Source organism: Carcharodon carcharias, chromosome 3 (assembly GCF_017639515.1).
Source record: "Carcharodon carcharias isolate sCarCar2 chromosome 3, sCarCar2.pri, whole genome shotgun sequence".
NCBI lineage: Eukaryota > Metazoa > Chordata > Chondrichthyes > Lamniformes > Lamnidae > Carcharodon > Carcharodon carcharias.
In genome coordinates, this window is record NC_054469.1 from 176,168,207 (window position 1) to 176,194,833 (window position 26,627).

At 42.5% G+C, this 26,627-nt stretch overlaps 1 protein-coding gene across 4 annotated transcripts in view; it reads right to left on the minus strand.

The window, feature by feature from the left end:
- pak1ip1 (PAK1 interacting protein 1) overlaps window positions 1-26,627 on the minus strand; it is an 81,441-nt gene that overhangs the window by 25,298 nt on the left and 29,516 nt on the right. For 3 of the 4 annotated variants that reach the window (XM_041183869.1, XM_041183866.1, XM_041183867.1), the window contains exons 4-8: window positions 15,026-15,100; window positions 12,975-13,027; window positions 10,277-10,422; window positions 4,055-4,152; window positions 2,381-2,480 (exon numbers count right to left, since the gene is read on the minus strand). In XM_041183869.1, the coding sequence (XP_041039803.1) occupies window positions 2,381-2,480; window positions 4,055-4,152; window positions 10,277-10,422; window positions 12,975-13,027; window positions 15,026-15,100 (472 nt within the window). The remainder of the gene's footprint in view (window positions 1-2,380; window positions 2,481-4,054; window positions 4,153-10,276; window positions 10,423-12,974; window positions 13,028-15,025; window positions 15,101-26,627) is intronic. The other variant, XM_041183868.1, reaches the window with a different exon arrangement.

Consider the following 26,627-nt stretch of genomic DNA (forward strand, 5'->3'; position numbering starts at 1 on the left):
AGGTAATCTCATTGAAACCTACAAGATTCTGAAGGGGTTCTTTGAGGTGGTGAATGCGGAGAGATTGTTCCCGCTGGTTGGGTAATATAAAACACGGGGGCACAGTCTCAGGATAAGAAGCCAATCACTTAGGACTGAGATAAGGAGAAATGACTTCACTTCAAGGGCTGCGAATCTTTGGAATTCTCTACCCCAGAGGTTGTGGATGCTCCAACATTGAATACATTTAAGGGTAGGACAGACAGATTTTTGGTTCCTTGGGGAATTGAGGGATATGGAGGGCAGGCAGGAAAGTGGACTTGAAACCCAATATCAGCCGTGATTATACTGATGGCAGAGTTGGCTCGACAGGCCATGTGGTCACACCTGCTCCTCCTTCTTGTGTTCTTGTGGGACTTGTCAGCCGTAAGTACCATTAGTATTTCCATTACTTTTTCTCCAGTCATGGTGATTGTTTTAAGACCTCTCCCATTTGCCTCTTGATTTTCCACTATTCTTGAGGTGCTTTATGTGTCTTCTACTGTGAAGACAGATACAAAATACTGTTCAAAGCTTCTGCTATTTCCCATTAATTCCCCAGTCTCATCCTTTAAGGGTCCAATCTTCACTTTAATTACTCTTTTCCTTTTTATATACTTGTAGAAGCTTTTATTGTCTGTTTTTATATTTCTTGCTCATTTTCTCTCATACCCTGACTTTTTCCTCATTTTTTGAAGTCATCCTTTGCAGGTTTTTAAAATTTTCCCAATCTTCTGGCCTACCCCTTATCTTCACAACATTATACACCTTTTCTTTAAATTTGATACCACTCTTAAATTTCCTCAGTTCGCCAAAAGGCAGGTGTTACATCTCCTGCACTTGCATGGAAAGGTGTTGTGAGAAGGGGGGATGGGATGTTGAGGGTGATAGGAGAATGACCAGGATGTTACGGAAGGGGTCCAACGCCCCAAATATTCCTTTCGGATGAAGCAGTGAATTACATGCACTTCATTCAATTTAGTGTACCGTGTGCGCTACTCAATATTATCTCCTCTATAACGGGGAGACCAAACTCAGATTGGGTGACTGCTTTGAGGAACACCTCTGCTTAGTCGCCAAGCATGACCCCAAGCTTTCCGTGGCTTGCTATTTTAATTTTCCACTTTGCTCTCACACCTCTCATGCTGACACCTCTGCCTACTGCAGTGTTCCAATGAAACTCAACAGAAGCTTCAGGAACAGCACTTCATCTTTCAATTAGATACTTCTCAGACTTCTGGACTCAGCATTGAGTTCAGCAGTTTCTGATCACAATCTCTGCAGCTGTGCCCCCTCCTTTTCTTTGCAGGTTTCAGTCTTAACCTTGTTTTTCTCATTTTTGCTTCAGATGGCAGCTGTTCATCATTCTGCCATTTACACCTCCTCTGGATCCATCTTTTATTTCGTTACTTTACCACTTTGGCTATTCCTACCAACTTGTTTATCATTTAATGTATCCCATCTTCACCCCCATAAATGATCTTCCCTTTTGTTGGTTCTCCACTGGCCCCCATTTCACTCCCTATTACGTTAAGCTATTACGTTTTTAACTTTTTCCAGTTCTGATGAAAAACAAGATCTGAAACGTTAACTGTGTTTTTCTCTCCCCAGATGTTGCCAGAACTGCTGTATATTTCCAGTATTTTTTTGTTTTTGTCTCAGATTTCCAGCATTCCAGTATTTTACTTTTGAATTACTGCTTTGTGATGTTGACTGAGGGATAAATATTGGCCAGGACACCGGAGATAACTCCTCTGCTTTTCTTCAAAATAATGTCACATGATATTTTACATTAAGGCAAGCAGGCTGATGGGCCCTCAGTTTAATGTCTCATCCAAAAGATAGCACCTCCAACAACTCGGCATTCCCGGAGATGTGCACAGGAGCTTCAGTCTTGATTTTTGGCTCAATCCCTGGAGTTGTACTTGAACCCAGACCTTGTGATGTGCTAAGAATGGTATCAACTGAGCTTTGGCTGACATAGGCTGATAATTAGGCTGGATAGCTCTTTCTTGGTCAGCACAGGTACAATGGGCCAAAATGACCCTTTTGCATCATAAACATTTATGATTTTATGATATCTGAAGATTGTTCTTTCAGTGTACAATGATCAACTTCCAGACTGAAACATCCTAGAAGTTTCTCAAACAAATGGATCACTCTGGATGAATGAGTTTAGGTGGGTCGAAAGATTGTAGCTATATTAAAACCCCTAGAATCGCATAGAACCAGATCTTTGAAAGAAAACAGTTTTAAATTAAACAGTTCTTTGATGTTTCTGGCCCAGAGCTTCTCACCCTATAGCTCCCCCATCTTATTCCAGGGTACACATTAAGCATTCATAAAAATCATGACTGCCTACCTTTTTAATGTCTATCTGCCATAGTTTAATGTAACCATCACTGGATGCTGTGGCAAGAACATAACTCTGTGCCACTTGGAAAAAATGCATCACTTTCACTCTGAAAAGGAATTAAAATAATTGAAGTTAGCAATTTGTAAGACTCATTTATAACAGTAACTAAATAGGGAATCCAGTGGAAAGAAGAGATATTTCCACGGATGTTCAGGTTTAATAGGATATTACAAATAGACTCCTTCTTTGCAAAGCTGTCAATGTTATCAAAGTCACACTATGCCTAGGAGAATGGACAGCATTGTCCTTCCAACACAGGGTATTCCCATTCTGCACAGGATTAAATCTTTTAAGTACCAGCTTTGGTCTGTAGATGACATTCTTTGACTCGAATCAGAAGGTTGCGAGTTCAGGTTTCATTCCGGGCACTAGTGTATAGTATAGGTTGATACATAAACGTAGGTGGAGGGAATGCCACATTGTCTTTCATTAAACTGAAGACCTCTCTGTTCAGGTAAATATAACATATTCTTAACAATATTTGAAGAAAAGCAGAGAATTGTCCTGGTGCTCTGGCCAATTAACACCACCAAAAAAATGCAGTTTCCTTTGATCTTGCTGTATATAAGATTGGCTGTTATGTTTGTCTAAAAAGCAACACTGACTACATTACAAAAGAATTCCATTGGCTGTGAAGCCTTCAGGATGTTCAGAGGATGTGAACTGCACTGTATTCTTTCTACTGGAAAAGATTTTGTGGCAGCAGTGCCTAAAGTTAATGCTGCAGAATCACCAGGCATCAAAGCCAAAAATGGACTAATGGCTAGTGGCATAAATTACTAGACAGATAATTAAATATAAAGTTCACTAGCTGTATATTCGCAGTATGCCAACTAGGTGTCTCCAGGCAGCATCTAACGGTGACACACTGACTTTGGATGGCACTCTTTGAAATTCAATTAAGTACCTGCAAAGTGACTAACTTTCACATGTTATAGGAAAGTAGGGGATGTGGGTTAAAGGAGGTAGTTTAACATTAAGGAGTAAGAGATTGGCCTTCCTGGAGTACAAGAATTTAGCTATGGAGAGGGAGATGTAATATTGTTTAACATGAGGGAGATGTAATATTGTTTAACATGATCCAACGAAGCCTAGTGATGAATGACCAACGCTCAGTCATGCTCAACCTGCAGATCTCAAGGTGCAGAGTTGAGAAATTGCACTAGAGGTACAATGGAGTGGGAATGGGTGTCTTGGAGGACACAGGGGAGTCAAAACTAGAGCAAGGAAGCGTTTAACAGTAGCAGCAGTCTTGGTGACTTGAGGGATTGGGGGGGGGGGGGTTGGCTGGAAAGGGGACATTTAGAGTTTTAAATGGTACTAACCAGGCAGATTTCCCCCAGGGCAGAAGATAATGGTAAAGAGATTAGAGATGGGCAGGAGACATGGAATTTGCAGGATGTGAGGAAATGATCAGAGAGGCCTTATCAATATTGGAAACCTCCTATGAGATATTGACCTTGAGCAGGTGACCATTGCTGGGGAAGTTGATGTAAAGCAAGTGGTTCACTGAGGCCCAAGATTGCAGAAAAACCAGATGATGGTCGAAAAAGTGTGCTCAATTCAAAGATAAATAAATAAGATCAATGAACTTTAATTCCAAAAGAATTTATGCTGCACCTGATGTCATGAGCCTTGAATTCAGAAAGACACATTTTTGAGTTTGTATCAAAGAGTCTTACATGTTCTTCATCTCCAGCTATAGCAATGATAGCTTCCTAAAGACAAACAAAACATATTTAATTTTAATAGCACTGAGAACAGTTAAATATATTCAAAGATGGAGTATCTGCATCCCTCTGGAATTCCTTTGAGTGAAGAAATTTCTCCTCATTTCAGTCTTAAGTGATTGTTTCCTTATCCTGAGATTGTGCCTGTGTGTTCAAGATTGTCCAGCCAGGGAAAATAGCCTCTCAATGTCTATCCTGTCCAGTCTCTTCAAAACTTGGTATTTTTCAATGAGATCACCTCTCATTCTTCTCTCAATTCCAGAGAATATAGGCCTAACCTAGCCTCTCATCACAGGGACCAATTTAGAGAACCTTTGCTGTAATACCTCCAATGCAAGTATGTCCTTCCTTAAGTGTGGTAACCAAAGTTGTGCAGAGTATTCCAGGTGTTGTCTCACCAAAGCTCTGTGCAACTGTAGCAAGACTTCTCCATTCTTGTACTCCAACCCCCTTGCAATAAAGTCCAATATGACATTTGCCTTCCTAATTGCCAATTCAGTTTGAGGAATCCTCATTGACAGGCATGCAGATTCTAAGCCAGAAAGTAAAAATTAGGTTTAAATCATGTACTCAAAGTGGAATTAAAGATGGAGGATGACAGGTAGGATTGAGAGAGAGGTAAGAGAGACATAATATTTTTTTTAAAGTCATTTTATTTTTCATTAAGTCTCCAATACTAATTAACTTCTGAAAGACTGAGATACCACACTAATAAAATTAAATTATATATAAAATGCTGGAAAAACTCAGGAGGTCTGAAGCTCTGAAAAAGGGCCATATGGACTTGAAACGTTAGCTCTGTTTCTCTCTCCACAGATACTACCAGACCTGAGTTTTTCCAGCATTTTATGTATTGTTATTTCAGGTTTCCAGTATCTGCAGATCTGCAGTATTTTGCTTTTATCTTATGTAAAATTTAATTTTCTGGTTAAAAATTCACTTATTCCTAAATGCACCAGCCCTAACTTTTTATGGTATTTTTAGTGGGGCACCAGTCAGTAAGTACCCCAAGCTAATCCCACTGCATTGTTTTCAATGCTGAATCTCTCAGCAAGGGCTATGATAGTGCAACCTATAGAGGCACAGAATTCCAGAATCTCACAATGTCTCACCACTTAAAAAGATATTCTGCTTTTCTGATTTTCCTACTGAAGTAGAAACCTTCATGCTATTCCTCATTATATTCCTTCTGCCATGTTCTTGTCCACTCATTTCACCTGTTTATATCCCATTTGCAATCTCTTTGCGTCCTCCTCACAGCTTACTTTCCCATCTAACTTTGTATTGCCAGAAAACTTGGATACTTTACACCTCATCTCAGTCAATGATACAGATTGTAAACAGCTTAGGCCCAAAGCACTGATCACTGAACTAGCGTCTGCCAAGCTGTCTATTTCTATTCTACTTAGTGCCTGTCAAGCAATCTATGCCAGTATGCAGAATCCCATGAGTTCTAATTTCACTTAATAACCCCTTGGTTGACACATTATCAAAAATTTTCTGAAAATCTCAAGCACACCCTATCCACTGGCTCCCTCTTATCTACTCTGCTAGTTACCTCAAAAACTCAAACAGATTTGTCAAACATAAGTTCCATTTCACAAATCCGTATTGGTTCTGCCCAATCAATTCAGTGCTCTGTTACCAGGACCATAATATAAACCAGTAAATCCCAGACCATGAAAACCGATGCATTCAATATCCCTGTAGCTATCACTTTTGAAACCCTAGGATGTAACCCCATCGGGTCCAGAAGATTTGCCAACCTTTAATCCCATTAATTTCTCCAGTACTACTTCATTAGCAATACTAATTTATTTAAGCAACATATTCTCACTAGATCCTTGATTCCTCACTGTTTTTGGAATGCGCTGTGTCTTCTATCATGAAGACAAGTATTTGTGTAATGTCTCTGCCACTTCCATAATTCAGATTATATTTTCCATCTCTGTCTCTAAGGGACCCACACTATCCTTCACTTTTCCTTTTTACAAACCAATAGATGCTTTTACAGTCTATTTACAATGTCTCTTGTAGCTTACATTTATGTTCTCTTTCTTCTGCCTTAATTTCTTGGTTTTGCTTTGCTGAATTTTAAAATCCTCCCAATCCTCAAACTACTTCTGACAGCATTTTAAGTCTCTCCCTTAACCTAATACTATCTTTAACTTCTTTTGTTAGCCACAGTTGGACCATTATTCTTGGGGGGATTTTATAGGAATGTATATTTGTGCAAATTACAAATCCACTGACATAACTTTTAACTTAGTTTCCCAATACCTTAGCCAATTTGCCCCCCGGACCTACTTAGTTTGCTTTGTCCATATTTAGAACTCTAGTTTTGTACTTAACTAGATCACTCTCAAACTCAATCTTCACACAATATACATTTATTATTTCTATTCACAAACAGGCTAGTAACCAAACACTAATTAGTACAAAACAGTGTATTCAAAGTAATTTATAAATCTAGTTATCCTTCACATTATACATCACAAGCAGTAAATACACTTCCCCTTGACCATCTCTCAATATACACAGAATCTTGAAAGTTATTTTCATTTATATGGTGGAATAGTGTGACAATAAATTATTTATCACTGCTAAATTTCAGTGGCCACATATCTGCCCAACTACGAGCATTGCTTATGTTTATTTTGCACGAATGATAAATATTGGCACCAAATACTTTTAGACCATACTTGACAGGTTAGGTGCCTGATCAATTAGAGTCAAATTATCAACATTCAAGATGATAAGAGAGTGAAAATAGGAGAAATGTTAATTATTAGACAGATTTTCATCCTCAGACACATTATATGCTTTAAATTAATCTATTCCCATGATTTTACTAGTGGCTTCTACTAAAAAAAGGATGCTCCTGCTTATCACTGGGGAATTTCAATCCTAAGTCACTGCAGAACGACTTTTGTAAAAGAGCAGTTTGTTCCTAGTCATTTGAACACCCAGGTTTTCAGGGTTACTTAAAGCACTCTGCATAAGTATATGACAATTGCTTGCTTTCCCTCTTTGTATGGGATCATACAGATAATGTCCCAGACACCACCATCACCATCCCTGAGTATGTCCTGTCTCATTGGCAGGGCAGGCCCAGCAAAGGTGGCAGCACAGTATACAGTCAGGAGGGAGCTGCCCTGGGAGTCCTCAACATTGACTCGGGACCCTATGAAGTCTCATTACATCAGGTCAAGTATGGGCAAGGAAACCTCCTGCTGGTTACCACTTACCGCCCCCACCCCTCAGCTGATGAATCAGTGCTCTCCCAAGTTGAATACCAGTTGGAGGAAGCACTGACGATGGCAAAGGCGCAAAATGTACTCTGGGTGGGGGACTTCAATGTCCATCACCAAGAATGGCTTGGTAGCTCTACAACTGACCGAGCCCTAAATTACATAATTGCTAGACTAGGTCTGCAGCAGGTGGTGGGGGAACCAACAAGAGGGAAAAACATACTTGGCCTCCTTCTCACCAACCTGTCTGCTGCAGATGCATCTGTCCATGACAGTATCGGTAGGAGTGACCGCTGCACAGTCCTTATGGAGACAAGTCCTGCCTTCACATTGAGGATGCCCTCCATCGTGTTATGTGGCACGACCAGTGTGCCAAATGGGATAGATTTCGAACAGATCTAGCAACTCAAGACTGGGCATTCGTGTAGTGCTGTGGGCCATCAGCAGCAGAAGAATTGTACTCGAATACAATCTGTAACCTCATGGCCCGGCATATCCCCGATTCTACCATTAGCATCAAGCCAAGGAATCAACCCTGGTTCAATGAAGGGTGCAGGAGAGCAGCACCAGGCATACCTAAAAATGAGGTGTCAACCTGCTGAAACTACACCACAGCACTACTTGCATGCTAAACAGCATAAGCAGCAAGTGATAGACAGAGTTAAGCGATCCTACAACCAACGGATCAAATCTAAGCTCTGCAGTCCTGCCACACCCAGTTGTGAATGGTGGTGGACAATTAAACAACTCACCGGAGGAGGAGACTCCACAAATATCTCCATCCTCAATGATGGGAGAAATCAGCACATCGGTGCAAAAGACACAACTGAAGCATTTGCTACAATCTTCAGCCAGAAGTTCTGAGTGGATGATCCATCTTGGCCTCCTCCAGAGGTCCCCAGCATCTCAGATGCTAGCCTTCAGCCAATTCAATTCACTCCATGTGATATCAAGAAGCAGCTGAAGGCACTGGACATTGCAAAGGCCCTGACAATATTTTGGCAATAGTCCTGAAGATTTGTGCTCCAGAACTTGCAGTGCCCCTAGCCAAACTGTTCCAGTACAGCTACAACACTGGCATCTACCCGGTTATATGGAAAATTGCTTAGGTACGTCCTGTACACAAAAAGCAAGACAAATCCAAGCTGGCCAATTACAGCCCCATCAGTCTACTCTCCATCATCAGTAAAGTAACGGAAAGGGTCATCCACAGTGCTATCAAGCGGCACTTGCTTAACAATAACCTGCTCACTGTCGCCTAGTTTGGCTTCCGCCAGGGCCACTCAGCTCCTGATTGCATTAAAGTCTCGGTTCAATCATGGACAAAAGAGCTGAACTCCCAAGGGAGGTGAGAGTGACTGCTCTTGACATCAAGGCTGTATTTGACCGAGTGTGGCGTCAAGGACCCCTAGCAAAGCTGGAGTCAATGGGAATCAAAGGGAAAACTCTCTGCTGGTTGGAGTCATACCCAGCACAAGGGAAGATGGTTGTAGTTGTTGGAAGTCAGTCATCTCAGCTCCAGGACATCACTACAGCGGTTCATCAGGAAAGCGTTCTAGGTCCAACCATCTTCAGCTGCTTCAACAATGACCTTCCTGCTATCATAAGTTCAGAATTGGGGCTGTTCGCTGATGATTGCACCATGTTCAGCACCATTCACGATTCCTCAGATACTGACACAGTCTATGTCCAAATCCAGCAAGACCTGGACAATATTCAGGCTTGGGATGACAAGTGGCAACTAGTGTCATACCAGTGCCAGGTAATGACCATCTCCAATAAGACAGAATCTAACCATGATGTTCAATGGCATTACCATCACTGAAGCCCCACTTTCAAAATCCTGGTGGTGGGGGGTTACTGCTGACCAGAAACTGAACTGGACTAGCTATGTAATTACTATGGCTACAAGAGCAGGTCAGAAGCCAGGAAGCATGCGACGAGTAACTCCGCTCCTGACTCCCCAAAGCCTGTCCACCATCTACAAGGCACAAATTAGGAGTGTGGTGGAATATTCTCCACTCACCTGGATGAGTGCAGCTCCCACAACACTCAAGAAGCTTGATACTGTCCAGGACAAAGCAGCTTGCTTGATTGGCACCCCATCCACAAACACTTCGCCACCGAAGCACAGTGGCAGCAGTGTGTACCATCTACAAGATGCACTGCAGGAATTCACCAAGGCTCCTTAGACAGCACCTTCCAAACACACAACCACTACCACCTAGAAGGACAAGGGCAGCAGATAGATGGGAACACCACCACCTGGAAGTTCCCCTCCAAGTCACTCACCATCCTGACTTGGAAATGTATCGTCGATGCTTCACTGGCACTGGATCAAAATCCTGGAACTCCCTCCCTAACATCACAGGGACTGCAGCAGTTCAAGAAGGCAGCTCGCCACCACGTTCTCAAGGGCAGCTAGAGACAGGCCATAAAAGCTGGCCCAGCCTACATCCCGTAAATGAATAGGAAAATAGGATGGATGTGCAAGAGCCAGAGAAAGAAATCACAAGATTAAAAAAAGGACAGGGGAAAAGGGAAAGTGAGTAAAGGAACAAAGCAACAAATTTCAAATTGAGAAATTAAAAGCTACAAAGAAACAAATAGAAGCTAAAAACAACAGTGGAGAGGACAGATCAAGTGAAAAAAAACCCATCATTTTCCCACCCCTTCCAAAAGTATGAATTGCAAATTCTAGGGAATGTTTATTCGCTCGTTTCTAAAAAAAAACAAAATGAAAGGAACAAGATAAAAAAAACAAAATGAGTTTGGTTCTGACACAGAAGCTTCAAATATCATACTTAAACTTCAAATATAACGCTTAAGTTATGGAAGGTTGAGCACCAATGTGAACATACTGTTATAAATTTCACTGATGTGATCTTCTTTTTGCACATGATGGTACCATTGATGGAGGCAGTCTTCAGAGCGTAAATGTCCAACTGGTTATTTGAAACCACAATATAATTGTTTCCGCTTGGGGACCACTGGACAATTTGAGCATCTAAGTACCAAAATAAAATGAAATCCATGAACTTACTGATATTTGTAACAGAAATAAATGCTACCAAAAATGCTTCGAGATATGTCAATATTGATGCCAGCGAAAAATATTTGCCATGATTGCACTTGTGTACATAATCATAACTTCAGGCAGAGGAATATGGAGGGTCAGATGGTGTAGTGTGCAAATACATCATTTCAGCTCTGAAGTGTTGGCTCGAAATGTTTCAGATTGATGGGATGGAAGTTTCTTGTTTTCCGTTCAGTCTACATATGTGTCTCTGTTCCCTTCATCGTGTTTTCTCTGTTCAATCTATGTTGGTGTATATGTCTATTATCCAGTCCAGCTATGTGGCTTCCTCCATCTTTGGTTTGTCTCTACTTCTCTCTCTCTCACTCTCTCTGCCATCTGAGTATCTTCTCTTTTGTTTGGCTGAGCATCTCTTTATGATGTGTGTCTGCCTGTCTTTTTGTTTGGTTTGTCTAAGTATCTCTTACTCCTCCTCTCCACTCCCCTATTATCATAGCAAGTCAGTGATACAAAAGGTCAAACATTTGATTTATGGTCTATGCTAAGCATGCTAATGTCAGGTGGGGAACATTAGGCACACTATTATTAACCTGAGGTTCAGAGAAATGGGAACAGTAAGAGCGCCTGATCCTCAGTGCTGCCCAGTGAGAACTGCTGGAAAGGATGTGTCACATAAAAATAATGATGCCATCCACTTCTTAGACAAACCGAAGTAAGAGCGAGCGAGAGAGAACGAAAGGGAGCGAGGGAGACGGAGGCGGGCAGAGGGAGTGAGGCTGACGGAGGTGGGCATAGGGAGTGACGCATACCAGAAGCAACACATGCGAAGAATGATATGAAGAATGACCATTTCAGGATACTGAAGGATTGCTGTTATCCTTTAAACTGTACCTTACCTTCAGGGGAGCCAAAGGGTGTTGAAAAGAGACAAAACTGCATCAGAAAATGTCTCTTTGCCTATACTCAGCACAAGGGATTCTCTATGAAATATGTAAGGGCAATCTCAACCTAGATCTGTCTGCTCTAAATTGTAATGTGGCATTTTTAGCAGTCTTACCTAAAGAGATCAGGAGGAAAAATTATAGGAAGGATGTGATTGCACTGGAGGGGGTTCAGAGAAGATTCACCAAGATGTTGCCTGCGATGAAACATTTAAGTTATGAAGAGAGGTTGGATAGACTTGGGTTGTTTTCATTGGAGCAGAGAAGAGTGAGGGGCGACCTGATCGAGGTGTACAAGATTATGAGGGGCATGGACAGGGTGGATAGGGAGCAGCTGTTCCCCTTAGTTGAAGGGTCAGTCATGAGGGGATATAAGTTCAAGGCAAGGGGCAGGAGGTTTGGGGGGGATGTGAGGAAAGACTTTTTTACCCAGAGGGTGGTGACAGTCTGGAATGCACTGCCTGGGAAGGTGGTGGAGGTAGGTTGCCTCGCATCCTTTAAAAAAAGTACCTGGATGAGCACTTGACACATCATAATATTCAAGGCTATAGGCCAAGTGCTGGTAAATGGGATTAGGTGGGTAGGTCAGGTGTTTCTCACATGTCGGTCCGGACTCGATGGGCCGAAGGGCCTCTTCTGCACTGTGTGATTCTGTGAATTGGTTTGGGTAATGCTGCTTGAAGTGTTTCTACACAAACTACATCAATTGCATGGGGGCTGACAGCGTCAGCCTATCTCTGACCTTCTATCTTGCTCCACCCCCTCTTGAACAGTATAAAATCCATCACATTTCTACTTCTGTTTAGATCTGAAGAGTCATACGGACTTGTTTCTCTCTCCACAGAGGCTGCCAGACCTGCTGAGCTTTTCCAGCATTTTGTTTTTATTTCAGATTTTCAACATCTGCAGTTTTTTTGCTTTCATCAGCGCCAGCAGGTGCTACTCGTGCAGCCTGCGAGATAGTCTTCAATATAAATATCAATTAGAAAACCCATGAGGACTGCACAGGCAGCGAACAAACTCCACTCTCTCCCAATAAGAATGACTGATATGGGAAATATTAGCCTTTCACACTGGTACAATGGTGCTCCTTCACTATTAATGATTAATAAGACCCCACCCATAGACCCTTTGTCCATGGTAATCAATTAATATAGGTTATTTTACATACAAGACAACAACAGAGTTGAGGAAAAGGCTTCAAAAGCTGCCACCGCAGGATCACCTAGTGACAAGAGTCAATAACTATGTTATGAAGGTGACATAACAGAATTGAATGGGAATTGTTAGCATAGTCATTTACACAAACAAATATTGGAACAAAAGTGCAACCAACTATTGTGACAACAGGAAGTAATGCTTGCAGACAGGAAGTGCATGCCCTGCACAAGATATAAAAGCAAAACAAAAATCAAATACAGACAGACCACTAAGCACTTTATTGGGCAGAAGTTTAAATGTTCTATGCTTGTATCACAGCTTGAACTGTACAATATTGGACATAAAACATAAGCATGCATTCCAAGTTCCTTCATCTTTATGACCATAAAAATATTTAAATAAATTGCAGCCTAAACTTACTCTGCTTTATATTTTTGATGAATGCAGGTTTTCCATCAATTAGATTCCATGTTCTGTTGAAATAAAAGAACAATTTAGATAGATTACATTTGCATTGCTAGATATACTTAATTTCTTGTCAGTGTGGGCTAAGCTTTAACACAAGTGTATAGTTATCATGCATCTTGTCAGTAAATATATAGAACTTGTAGTACTACATTGCGTGAGTGACCAGGCAGTGTCAGATTACACCTTGGCTGCTGCAACGTCAACCAAAACATCCGCAGCTGAAAAGTATTGCATTCATGTTTTTTTCAAAACAGACACAAGGTAACAATGTTAATTCTGAGGACTAATGCTTCAAAAGTTTGTCAAAGAAATTACAGAGTACAGTAACAGTAGAAACCCATACCTGAGGTCACATGCAATCTAAAACAGAAACAGCATTCACCATTTCTAAAAGCCTACCATGGGAAGAAAATATTTCCCAGTCCACTCACCCAGCCCACACCATCAAGTCCCCGCATTTCTATCCAATCAGCTGCAGCTTAGTAATAGGTTCTTGACAACATAACTTCTGAGGGCCTGAATAGGATATGTTGACTCTCATAGAAGGGAAACCCCCAAACAACCAAGGTGAAACTGTGGGGAATTGTAAGAGAACTGTACACTATTACTTTGTTAAGCAGTACATTAAGCTGTTCATGAAAAAGAGCAGAGGCCACAATATTCCCTCCAAAACGAATGGAAACGCAGAATACAATTCCCGAGAAAGCAGTGACAATATTGTTACAAATGAAAATTTAATTCAGTCACTGTAAACCAGTACCTCTGGTAACAGCTTACATTATATCGTTCATTTAAGACAGTGAAATGGCAAGCTACTTTACCCTAAAAGGGATGGGGTGATTAGTATTTGCGAATTGCAACAGAAAATAAGTCTGAAGTAATGCATGGTCTACACAACAAAACGTGGCTGTTTTTGCTGAAGACAATATAGCACCAAATGCATTGCAACTCTGTGCTTTATCAGCCCATTAGTGAATCATAATAATTTCCATTCTATGACGGATCCATTATCTGGTCCATCAGATACAACAGCGCGGTGGTTTAAACCGCCATGTCATTTCCAGCAACAATTGTTTCACAAAATAACAGGTAAATTAACAATTAAATATATAAAAGCATGGGATTTGTAACCCATGTGCAGCCCAGAATTACAAACTAGCCTGGCTCAAGTCTGAGCCAGTTCAGTGTTCCACAGTTTGTGAGCAGTTCAAAGACAATAAACCTTAAATACTCATTTAGAAAAAGGGAATAGTGGTTAATGGATGTTTTTCATGCTGGAGGAAGATTTATATCGAAGGTAGCTGAAGGTTGGTGACTCCATGCTCCGTTGGGGCAAAGGTATCCCTTTGGAGCAGTAGTGTTCCACTCGGCACAGCCAAAGAGCTAAAGCTATGCTTGTGAGTTGGTGCTTTCGGGACGAAGACATCAGAGCGGTACACTGGTGCAGACATGATGGGACAAGTGGCCTTCTATGCTGCAACAATTGTGATTAGCCAAATCAGCCAGCATACTAAAAACACTTATGTAAGAGCTATTGCTTATCACAGCCATTATGTAGATTTAAGGGCAAATTGTGCACCATCATATTTCCACTATAAAAACCTTGGTACAGAGAATGCATTTTAGGAAGTCTTACAATGCGCAGCCCATAACCATTACAAGAAAGTAAGCTCTGCATGTGCAATATCCCAATATACAAGACATGCAGACAAAAGTTCATATTGAGAATGCAGAACCAGAAAATTACCCCCTTGGTAGAACACCATCATAGCAAATTATTTATAATGAACTTCAGATCTGCTGATACAGAAAGAGGAATCTCACTATAATGTCCCAGAACTTAACTATCAGCATTTAAATTACTTTTAAAACAACTACATTTTCTTCCTGAAGATAGAGAAAAATTATTACAGGGTCTTGGTTATGCATGTGCATCATTGCGGAGAATTTGCCATTTGTGTGCTTGTAATCAAACCTGCTTTATCTTTGATGTATACACATACCTTAATGTTTTGTCTGTTCCTACTGATAAGGCCAGCTTTCCAGATGGATGTACTGAGAGTGATGACACATGGCCTCTGTTTAAACAAAGCAACCAATTTAACATTGCATAATCCCCTCAAGGCATTTCATTTTTATACCTACTAATATCCTTTACCAACAGCTCAATCACCAGCTTAAACATCCACTGCCTCCTCCACAAGCTCACTATGGATGTAATGTGTACTATCTGCTGGATGCACCGCAGCAACCCCCAATGTTGTTTTGACAGAATCTCTCAACCCCATGATCCCCACCATCTAGCTAAGGGCAGCAATTGTATGGGACGTCATCACCATTAAGTCACCAGCCATCCGGACTTGGGCATATATCGCCATTACTTCATCGTTAAAAGGTCAAAATTATGGAACTTCTTACCGAATAGCACCATAGGAGTACCTCCACCACATGAGCTGCAGTGATTCAAGACAGTGACTCTCCGCCAGCTTCTCAAGAACAGTTAAGGTTGAACACTAAAGCTGGCCTTACTAGTTACTGTTGTACCCAAGAATTAACAAAAGAAACAAAGAAGATGTCGTAAAAGTGCGTGGTTATGGATTAACAATCTGCAGAAATGTACTGTAATGGTTTTAGGTCTCATCAGAGCCGAATATATAACTTTATGCACACAATATCTGGCAATACATCTTTGTCCAGTGGTCAAACAGAACATCTTTGTTACTCTAAATACCTCACTGAATTGATAGTAGCTTTGTGTCTCTTCGCTTTTGGACAGCAGAAGAATTAATACATCCTATGATTTCCAAATTTTCCAGAAAGTAGGTTTGTGAAAAGCAAAAAAATTAGGAATAGAAAGTCAATACAGCAGATCTTCTTTGATTGAAGAAATTTTAACTGACACCTTTGCCGATGCAAAAATAATAAAAAAGTGACCATCTACCAACTGTCATATAACTAATCTGGACCAGCACCCATAATGAGCACATCCACAATATTTAGACTACCTTCAGGTGTTTTCAGGAATTCATCTCTATCTCAATGCAACCAGAAGGTATTTTTCACAACTGCTCAAACCTATTAAACTGAGGTACTACCTTCTGAAACATATTCAGATGCTACATGCAAATCCATTTGCAAACAGGAACATGGGAATTGGACCAGGGTATTCAGCCTGTCGAACTTGTTCCACCGCTATTTAATGAGTTCATGACTGATCTGCATCCTATTTCCAACGTCTACTTTTCCTCCACCTCCACTATCCTGATGTCTTCAGCTAGCAGAAATTCATAAGTAGTATGAAGTCCAGCTCGATGGGAGTACTGCTTGAACAGAATACGTAACTCAGCAGATTTGTTCACTGAGGAAAATTTGCCACAATGAGGGAAGAGATGCTATTCTGATCTTATAAAAAAAAAGGAGTGGTCTGAGTGAGGGAACAGGAGACAGGAAGAACTGGGAGCTAAAGTCTAGAGGCATTAATTAGGTGAGCAGGGAGACATATATCTATATTGCAGAGTGACCGACCTGCAGCAGCAGCTGTGGCAGATCTGGTTGGAGACTGAGCGCAGCAACGAATGAGATAAAGCCAGGAAGAGAGCCACCAGTGAAATGAAATCTCTTGACAACAAAGGCAACATGTATAAAACAGCTATAGTGACATTCCAACCAGGGTAAGAGCCAATTGGCGAATAGCTAGTAAGTGTATCTAATTAGTAGTCTAGAAAGTGAAGTTATGGTAGGACAGGGAACCTCAGCCTTATGAAATGTACATTCTGTGCCAAGTGGGAAATCCTGGATGCTTCTCATGGCATGGATGGCCATGCACAGGAAGTGTCACCAACTTGTACAGCTCGAGCTCTGAGCTTTGGAGCTTGAGTAGTGGCTTGAGTCATGACAAGGTATCTGCAAAGCTGAGATAAGACTGCTGAATACTGAACAGTGTCATGATTTCTCTGGGGAGTACAGGTAGAGCTAAGTGCACAAGCTCATTGGGGGGTGGGGGGTGGTGCAGGGTGGAAAGACAGTGGAGGAGCAATTGTGGTGGGGAACTAAATAGGAAGCAGAACATATGGGTGCTTACGCAACTGCGGATGCAACTCCGGAACAGTATTGACCCTTGTGTCAGGGTCAAGGTCGTCACTGAGCGGCTGCAGAGCACTTGGAGGGTGGTCGGGAGAACAGTTAGAGTCATGGTCCATATCAGCACCAATGACAAAGGCAGAAAGAGGGATGAGGTCTTGAAGGTAGAGTGCAGGGAAATAGGCAATAAATTTAAAAGTAGAATCTCAAAGGCAGAAATCTACATTGTGCCATGTGCTACTGACCACAGAAATAGGAAGAGATAGATGATGAATATGTGGTTGGAAAGATGGTGCAGGAAGGAGAGTTTTAGATTCTTGACTGAGGCTTTGGGACTGCTTTTGCACAAGTTTGATGGGTTGCACCATGACAGGCCAGGACCAACATACTTGTAGGAGGTTTTCTTAGTGTGGTTAAGGAGTTTTTAAAACTAGCTTGACAGAACAAAAAAAGGCGCAGGCACAATACTGGGAATGTACTATCAACCCCCTAAACAGCCAGAGGGAGAAAGAAGAGCAAATACAACAGGACAGCAATAATGGGGGAATTTCAGCTATCCTAATATTAAGTGGGATAGAATTTGTGTGAAAGGCACAGAGGGACCAGAATTCTTAAAATGCATCAGGGGAACTTTTTTTGCCAGAATGTAACAAAAAGGGGGCGGTTCTGGACTTAGTTTAAGGGAATTGGGATAGACACCGTGTTAAGGGCTTGGATGGAGTGGATTTCTTGAAATGTGTACAGGAGAAGTATTTACATCAGTATGTAGAGGGTCCAACAAGCAATGCTGGATCTAATTCTGGGGAATGAAGCCGGACAGGTGGCTGAGGTGGTGGTGGGGGAGCATTTTAGTGATAGCGGTCACAACATGGTACAATTTAAGCTTGTTACGGACAAAGAAATAGACAAGTTGCAAAAAAATGTTTTGGATTGGGGGAGAGCGGATTTTAGTAAAATAAGGAAGGATCTGGCCAAGGTAGGCTGGGAACAGCTACTTGTGGAGAAATCTACAGATGAGCAGTGGGGGGCATTCAAAAAGGAAACGGGGAAGGTACAGGCTCAACATGTTCCCTCCAGCATGATAGGAAGGAGCAACAAGCCCAGAGAACCATAGATGACAGAGATATTCAGGATACGATGAGAAGGAAACGAGAGGCTTTTGGCAGATACAAGGGAAGCAAATCAGCTGAGGCATTAGTGGAGCACAGAAAGTGCAGGGTGGAGCTTAAGAAAGCAATTAGGAGAGCAACGAGGGGATATGAGAAAGTAAGTATATCAATGGGAAGAGGATAACCAAGGAAACAGTAGGGCCCATAAGGGACCAAGGGGGCAATCTAGGGTGGAGCCAGAGGACATCGGTAGAGTGTTGAATGAATACTTCACATCCGTCTTCACCTAAGAGAATGAGGAAGGAGGTTCGGAACTCGGGGAGAGAGACTGCGAGGTTCTTGAGCAAATTGATATAGGGAATGACAAGGTATTGGGGGTATTGGCAGGCTTAAAATTGGACACATCTCCAGGTCCGGATGATTTGTGTCCCAGACTGCTGAGGGAAGTAAGGGAGGAGATCGCACGGGCTCTGACCCAAATCTTTAACTTCTCTCTGGACATGGGGGAGGTGCCAGAGGACTAGAGAACAGCTAATGTGGTTCAGCTATTTAAGAAAGGTGGTAGAGATAAGCCAGGGAACTACGGGCCAGTGAGTCTCACGTCAGTGGTAGGAAAACTATTGGGGAAAATTCTGAAGGAGAGAATCTATCTCCACTTGGAGAGGCAAGGTTTGATCAGGGATAGTCAGCATGGCTTTATCAAAGGGATGTCATGTCTAACAAATTTGATTGAATTTTTTGAGGTGATGACCAGGTGTGTAGATGAGGGTAGTTCAGTTGATGTATTTATATGGATTTCAGCAAAGCTTTTGACAAGGTCCCACATGGGAGGCTTATAAAAGCGGCAAATGCACCTGGGATACAGAGTAATTTGATAATGTGGATTCAATATTGACTTAGTTGAGGGAGACAGAGGGTGATGACAGAAGGATGCTTTAGTGATTGGAAGCCAGTGTCCAGTGGCGTACCACAGGGTCTGGGTCCCCTATGATTCGTCATTTATATAAATGACATAGATGACTATGTGGGGGGTAAGATTAGTAAGTTTGCGGACGACACAAAGATAGGCTGGGTGGTTAACAGTGAGGTTGAGTGTCCTGTAGTCTTGGGCTACAGGAAGATATAGACGGGATGTTCAAATGGGCAGATAAGTGGCAGATGGAATTTAATCCTGAAAAGTGAGAGGTGATACACTTTGGAAGGAGTAATTTGACAAGGAAGTATTCAATGAACGGCATGACACTAGGAACAAAGGGACCTTGGCGTGCGTGTCCATAGTTTTCTGAAGGCGTAGGGGCATGTTAATGGGGTGGTAAAAAAGGCACATGGGACACTTGCTTTTATCAATCGAGGCATAGATTACAAAAGTGGGGACATAATGCTGGAGTTGTATAGAACCTTGGTGATACCACAGCTGGAGTACTGTGTGCAGTTCTGGTCGCCACATTATAGGAACGATGTGATTGCACTGGAGGAGATTCACCAGGATGTTGCCTGGGGTGAAACATTTAAGTTATGAAGAGAGGTTGGATAGACTTGGGTGGTTTTCGCTGGAGCAGAGAAGACCGAGGGGCGACCTGATCGAGGTGTACAAGATTATGAGGAGCATGGACAAGCTGGATAGGGAGCAGCTGTTCCCCTTAGTTGAAGGGTCAGTCACACGTGGGGACATAAGTTCAAGGTGAGAGGCAGGAAGTTTAGGGCGGGATGTGAGGAAAATCTTTTTTACCCAGAGGGTGGTGACGGTCTGGAATACACTGCCTGGGAGGGTGGTGGAGGCGGGTTGTCTCACATCTTTTAAAAAGTACCTGGATCAGCATTTGGCACATCATAACATTCAAGGCTTTGGGCCAAGTGCTGGTAAATGGGATTAGGTAGGTACGTCAGGTGTTTCTCACATGTTGGTGCAGACCCGATGGGCCGAAGGGCCTCTTCTGCACTGTGAGATTCTGTGAATGAAGCTGGGCTGGTGGAAGGGGTATCAGATGGCGAGCACTTATGTGGAAGTGATCATAGTTCAGTTATACTTATATTATGGAAAAGCACAATGATAGACCAGGAACAGAAGTTCTCAATTAGGAACGGCTTATTTCATTAAGATAAGATTACAAAGGGAATTAGGTAAGCAAAAGTGGGGAGGGGAGGGGGAAGGCATGAAAAAATATTGACAAGTAAATCATGTAAACCCAAAGATCTTTTAAAATCTTGTTCGAGGTGAAGAATCCATGTTCATCATTTGGGGTGTTTGGTAACGTTCCAGTAGGTACATAGGTGACTGATAAATCAGTCATACCTGGAAGGCTCTGCTACAAATAGGATAGGATACTGCAGGTGGTGGAGTTCTGAGTGAGTTGCTGGTTGGGGATCTCCTCTCCTTACACTTTCTCTCTAATTCAGATGTGCACTTGCTTTCGAAGGAGGCTGCACTGTTTTTTTTATTTGGTTGCACCAGATGCAGTATCAAAGAACAAAGAAAAGTACAGCACAGGAACAGGCCCTTCGGCCCTCCAAGCCTGCGCCGATCATATCCTGGATGAGCTTCTCCCAGGACTCAAAGTTGATATCAAAACCCAGAAGTGAAGCCTTCAGGTTTTCTTTGAAGTGCTTCCTTTGACTGCCATGAAAGGCGCCCTAGACTCAGTCTCTCAACAGAAGATTCGCTTTGGTAACTGAGTGCCAGGCATTCTGGCTACATGACTAATCCAATTCAGTTATAGCTGCTTCAGTATGGTGTGGGTGGCTGACATGCCAGCTCGGGTGAGCACCTCAGGTTTGGTATTTTGTCCTGCCATCTACTCTTCAGGAGCTTCCAAATGCAGCTGAAGTGGTTGAGCTTCTTGGCATGACACTGGTACAGTCCAGGTCTCGCATACATAGAGTAGCAGGACTATTTTAGTTTGGTAGACAGACTTACTCCTCTTTGTTCCCAGACTGATGTCCAAAGTCTGCCAAAGGTTACACTTGCTTTGGCAATTCTTGAATGTGCCTCACTGTTAATATAGGCAGCTTGAGAGAGTGTGCAGCTGAAATAAAAGTGAACCTATCCACTTGCTGGCAGATTCTGCTCATGGACAGAAACCTTGGGCTCAAGATAGGAATAAAAACAGAAAATGCTGTAAAAACTCAGCAGGTCTGCCAGCATCTGTCCCATAGAACCACAGAAAAGTTACAGCACAAGAGGAGCCCATCCGGCCCATCTTGTCCATGCCAGCCTGAGGACACCCAGGTGCCCTTTCTAATATCAACTTCCTGCACCCGGCCCATAGCCCTGCAGCTTACAGCACTTAAGGTGCAGATCCAGGTACTTTTTAAAGGAGTTTAGAGTTTCTGCCTCTACCACCAACTTGGGCAGCGAATTCCAGACACCCACTACCCTCTGCATAAAAAAGTTCTTCCTCATGTCCCCCCTACACCTTCTGCCACTTATCTTGAATCTATGACCCCCGGTTCTAGAATTCTCCACCAAGGGAACCAATTTTATCCTGTCCACTCTATCTATTCCCCTCATAACTTTGTACACCTCAGTCAAATCACCTCTCAGCCTTCTTTGTTCTAAGGAAAATAACCTCAACCTATCCAATCTCTCCTTGCTGCTACACTTTTCTAACCCTGGCAACATTCTTGTAAACATCCTCTGCACTCTCTCCAGAGCTATTACATCCTTCCTGTAATGTGGTGACCAGAACTGCACACAATACTCCAGTTGTGGCCTTACCAGTGTTTTATACAATTCCAACATTATATCTTTACTTTTATATTCTATACCTCTGCCAATGAAGGACAGCATTCCATATGCCTACTTTACAACCTTGTCTACTTGAGCTGCTGCCTTCAGTGACCTGTGTACTTGTACGCCAAGATCTCTCACTTCAAGACCTCTTAGTATATCCCCATTTATTGTGTAATCCCTGTAACTGTTTGACCTTCCCAAATGTATGACCTCACGCTTCTCTATGTTAAAATCCATCTGCCACTCCACCAACCCATCTATATCGTTTTGGAGATTATGGTTATCCTCTACACTATCCACTACTTGGCCAATCTTTGTGTCACCTGCAAATTTCAATTTCCCAATCGTGCCCTCCACGTTCACATCCAAATCGTTGTTATATCACAAACAGCAAGGGTCCCAACATTGAGCACTGTGGAACACCACTTGAGACAACTTTCCATTCGCAAGGGCATCCATCGATCATTACCCTTTGTTTCCTGTTACAAAATCAGCCTCTTATCCAGTTTGCCACATAACCCTGAATCCCATGGGCTTTTACTTTTCTGACCAATCTGCCATGTGGGACCTTGTCAAATGCGTTGCTAAAATCCATGTACACAACATCCACTCCACTACCTTCATCAACCCTTCTTGTCACTTCCTCAAAGAATTCAATCAAATTTATGAGGCAAGACCTTCCTTTAACAAATCCATGCTGACCATCCCTGACTAGTCCATGCCTTTCCACATGACAGTTAATCCTATCTCTCAGGATTGATTCTACTAATTTGCTCACCACCGATGTAAGATTAACTGGCCTATAATTGTTTGGCATTTCCTTTGATCCCTTTTTAAACAATGGAAGCACGTTTGCATCTCTGCAGTCCTCCAGTACCTCCCCTGTATCTAGTGAAGATTGGAAAATCATCCTCAGAGCATCTGCTATCTCCTCCCTGACTTCCTTCAGCAGCCTCTGAAACAATCCATCTGGTCCTGGTGACCTATCAACTTTCTAGGATTTCAACCTTTTGAATACTTCCTCTCTCTTTATGACTATCCCGTCCAATATCTCATAGTGTTCCTCCTGGACTACTATATCTACATCCTCCCTTTCCTTTGAAAACACAGAGACAAAATATTCATTCAAAATCCTTCCCACAGCCTCTGCATCTACACGCAAGTTTCCATCTTCATCTCTGATAAGTCCCACTTTTTCCTTAACTAACCTTTTAGCATTAATGTATTGGTAAAATATCTTTTGGTTATCTTTAACTTTACTTGCTAATCTTTTCTCATGCCCTCTCTTTGATTTCCTTTTTTACTCCGTTCCTGCACTTCCTACATTAGTCTAGGCTATCTGCAGTGCTTAGTTCTTTGTGCCTATTGTACACTTTCTTTTTCTGTTTGATCTTCCCTTGTATTCCTCTAGATAACCAGGGGCATCTAGATTTGGCAGTACCACTCTTATTTTTGTAGGAGACATGTCTACTTTGTACAATTAGGATCCCGCTTTTTAGTGCTTCCCATTGGTTTTCCACCGTTTTATCCTCCAGCAGTGCTGTCCTGTCCACCTCAGCCAAGTCCCTTCTCATTTCTGCAAAATTTGCCTTCTCCCAGTTCAAGACTTTCACTCCTGCCTTATTTCTGTCCTTTTCCATGGTAATGCTAAATCTAACTGACTTGTGATCACTATCCCCGATATGGTCACCAACTGTCACTTCGGCCACTTGCTCTTCTTTGTTCCCCAAGACTAGGTTTAGAATTGCATCTCCTTTCGTTGGGTTTGTCACTAATTGGTTGAAAAAATTTTCCTTGACACTGCATGAATTTTTCTCCCTCAGTGCCCCTTATATTGTTTGAACCCCAGTTGATATTAGGATAGTTGAAGTCTCCTGCTATTATTGCCCTCTTGTTCTTACAAGCAGAAATTTGCCTACATATTTGTTCTTCTATCTCCCTTTCACTATTTGGGGGTCTGTAGTGTACTCCCAGTAGTGTGACTGCCCTTTTTTTATTTCTAAACTCAATCCATAAAGCCTCGTTTGTTGACCCATTTAGCACCCTTCTCACAACTGGAATTGATTCTTTAACCATTAGTGTTACCCCACCATCCTTTTTTATCTCCAACTCTATTGCGTCTGAAAACTCTACAACCAGGGATATTAAGCTGCCAGTTTTGTCCCTCCTTTAGCTAGGTCTCCATTATAGCAATGACATCCTGCTGCCATTTGTCTACCTGTGCCCGTAACTCATCTACCTTGTTTCTAATACTCCTTGCATTGAAGTATAAACAGTTTAACCTCATCAATTTCCCTTGCTGGACACTTTTTAAGCTTTGCTTCTCCTGTAACTCCATGTCTATCACAACATCCCTAGCTAATATTCTACCTCCATTTTTCTGATCTGAATCTGACCTATGTGATCCTACTCCTGGGATCCCATCCCTCTTCCACACTAGTTTAAATACTCCCCAACAGAACTAGCAAAATCCCCCGTAAGGACACTGGTCCCAGCTCTGCCTGGGTGCAGCCCGTCCGGTTGTACAGGTCCCACCTTCCCCAGAACATGTCCCAGTGCCTCAGGAATCTGAATCCCTCCCGGCTACACCACCTCTCTAGCCACGTGCTCATTTGGTCTATCCTCTTATTTCTGCTCTCGCTAGCATTTGGAACTGAGATTACTACATTTGAGGTCCTGCATTTTACAGAGAGAAACTGAGTTAAAGTTTCAAATCCCATATGACTCATCTTTGGAACTGGAGAGAGGTAGAAATGAGATGGGTTTTTATGATGTTGAGAAAGTGGGGGAGGCGGGGTGCAGGTAGAGCAAAATAGAAGGTCAGGGCTAGGTTGGAGGGCAGGGTAGATGAAATGACAAAGATGTCATGCAGCACAAGAGAAATGGAGTGGGCTCGAGATATGGCTTTCCAGGAGCAGGCTGGTATATTCGAGTTTTCTTTGTTTTTTTTTATTCATTCACGGGATGCGGGCTTCGCTGGCTGGGCCAGCATTTATTGCCCATCCCTGGCTGCCCTCAAGAAGGTGGTGGTGAGCTGCCTTCTTGGCTGCAATCCATGTGGAGTAGGGAGATGCTGTTAGGAAGGGAGTTCCAGGATTTTGACCCAGGAACAGAGAAGGAACGGCAACATATTTTCAAGTCAGGACGGTGAGTGACTTGGGAGAACTTCCAGGTGGTGGTGTTCCCATCTATCTGCCCTTGCCCTTCTAGATGGTCGTGGTCGTGGGTTGGAAGGTGCTGTCGAAGGAGTCTTGGTGAATTCCTGCAGTGCATCTTGTAGATGGCACATACTGCTGCTACTGTGCATCGGTGGTGAAGGGAGTGAATGTTTTTGGATGTAGTGCCAATCAAGTGAGCTGCTTTGTCCTGGATGGTGTCAAGCTTCTTGAATGGTGTGGGAGCTGCACAATTGCTGTGCTGATCATAAGAACTAAGTTGTCACATGCATTGGAGAACAAGTCCATGTCACATTGCATATCCAGCTCTGAACCAGCAGCTAGCGCGCAGTCATAGGAAAACAGGAAATAGAAAAGCATGTCCTCGGTCTTTGCTTGGCAACATCTCAGATTGAGCAGCTTCACATGCGATCTGTGATTTAAATGCCAGAGTCACCATCGTGGAAAGCACTGGACAGCATGACAGAGAAAAACATGCTGAAGAGGGTTGGCACTAACACATTTTTATCTCCATTAGTGAACGGAAATGGGTCAGGAGGCTCATCATCATCCAGGACACGAGTGGGCATGCCACCATGGAAACTGTTAAACCACTGATGAATTTCTCAGGGCAGTTAAGTTTCTGCATTACCTTCCAAAGACCTTAATGGGGCTGTATCAAAAGTCTTGGTCAGGTCGACGAATGTGGTATAGAGGCCCATCTGTTCTTGGCATTTCTCCTGGAGCTGTCCAATTGCAAACACCACATCAGTGATCCCTCAACCTTATCTGAAACTGCAACAGCTCTCTGGCATCAGATCCTGGTTAACTTGTCGCACTAAGCAGTTGAAGAGGATTCTGGTGAATGTTTTGCCAGTGATGGAAAGGAGCTTGATTCCGCTATGATTTGCAAATTGGCATGATCTTGTTCTCCAATGCATGCAACAACCTAGGTCTTAAGATCAACACAAAGAAAACTGAAGGAATGTGCTGCTTGCTCCTGGAAAGCCCTATCGCTCACTCCTGTTGATTTCTGTTGCATGACATATTTGTCATTTATTCTATCCTGCCCTCTAACCTATCCCTGACCTCCTATTTTGCTCCACCTGACTTCCACCTTTTCCCCCCACTTTCTCAACAGCATAAAAACCCATCTCATTTCTATATCTCTCCAGTTCCAAAGATGAGTCATATTGGAGTAAAGGTGAGTTTCTGTTTGAGCAGGTGGATAATAGTAACATTTTTGCATTCTTTCAGGAGGTTTCCTTGCTGCCACAGACTAAAAGAGATCACTAAGCTTTATCACCAGACACTGATCTCCAGCCTTCTAGGTCACAGCAGGGTTAGAGTCAGCTCCTGGAGCTTTGCCACTAGACAGGAGTTTAATTATGTATACATAAAAATGAATGAACACAATGAGCAAGAGGTTAACTAAAGAAAGGCTAGGCCTTATTAGGACCATAAGCCTTATGGCATAAAGAAACCTTATGTTGAACCTTGTGTGTGAAGGTACAGGTGTTGGTATGGTTGT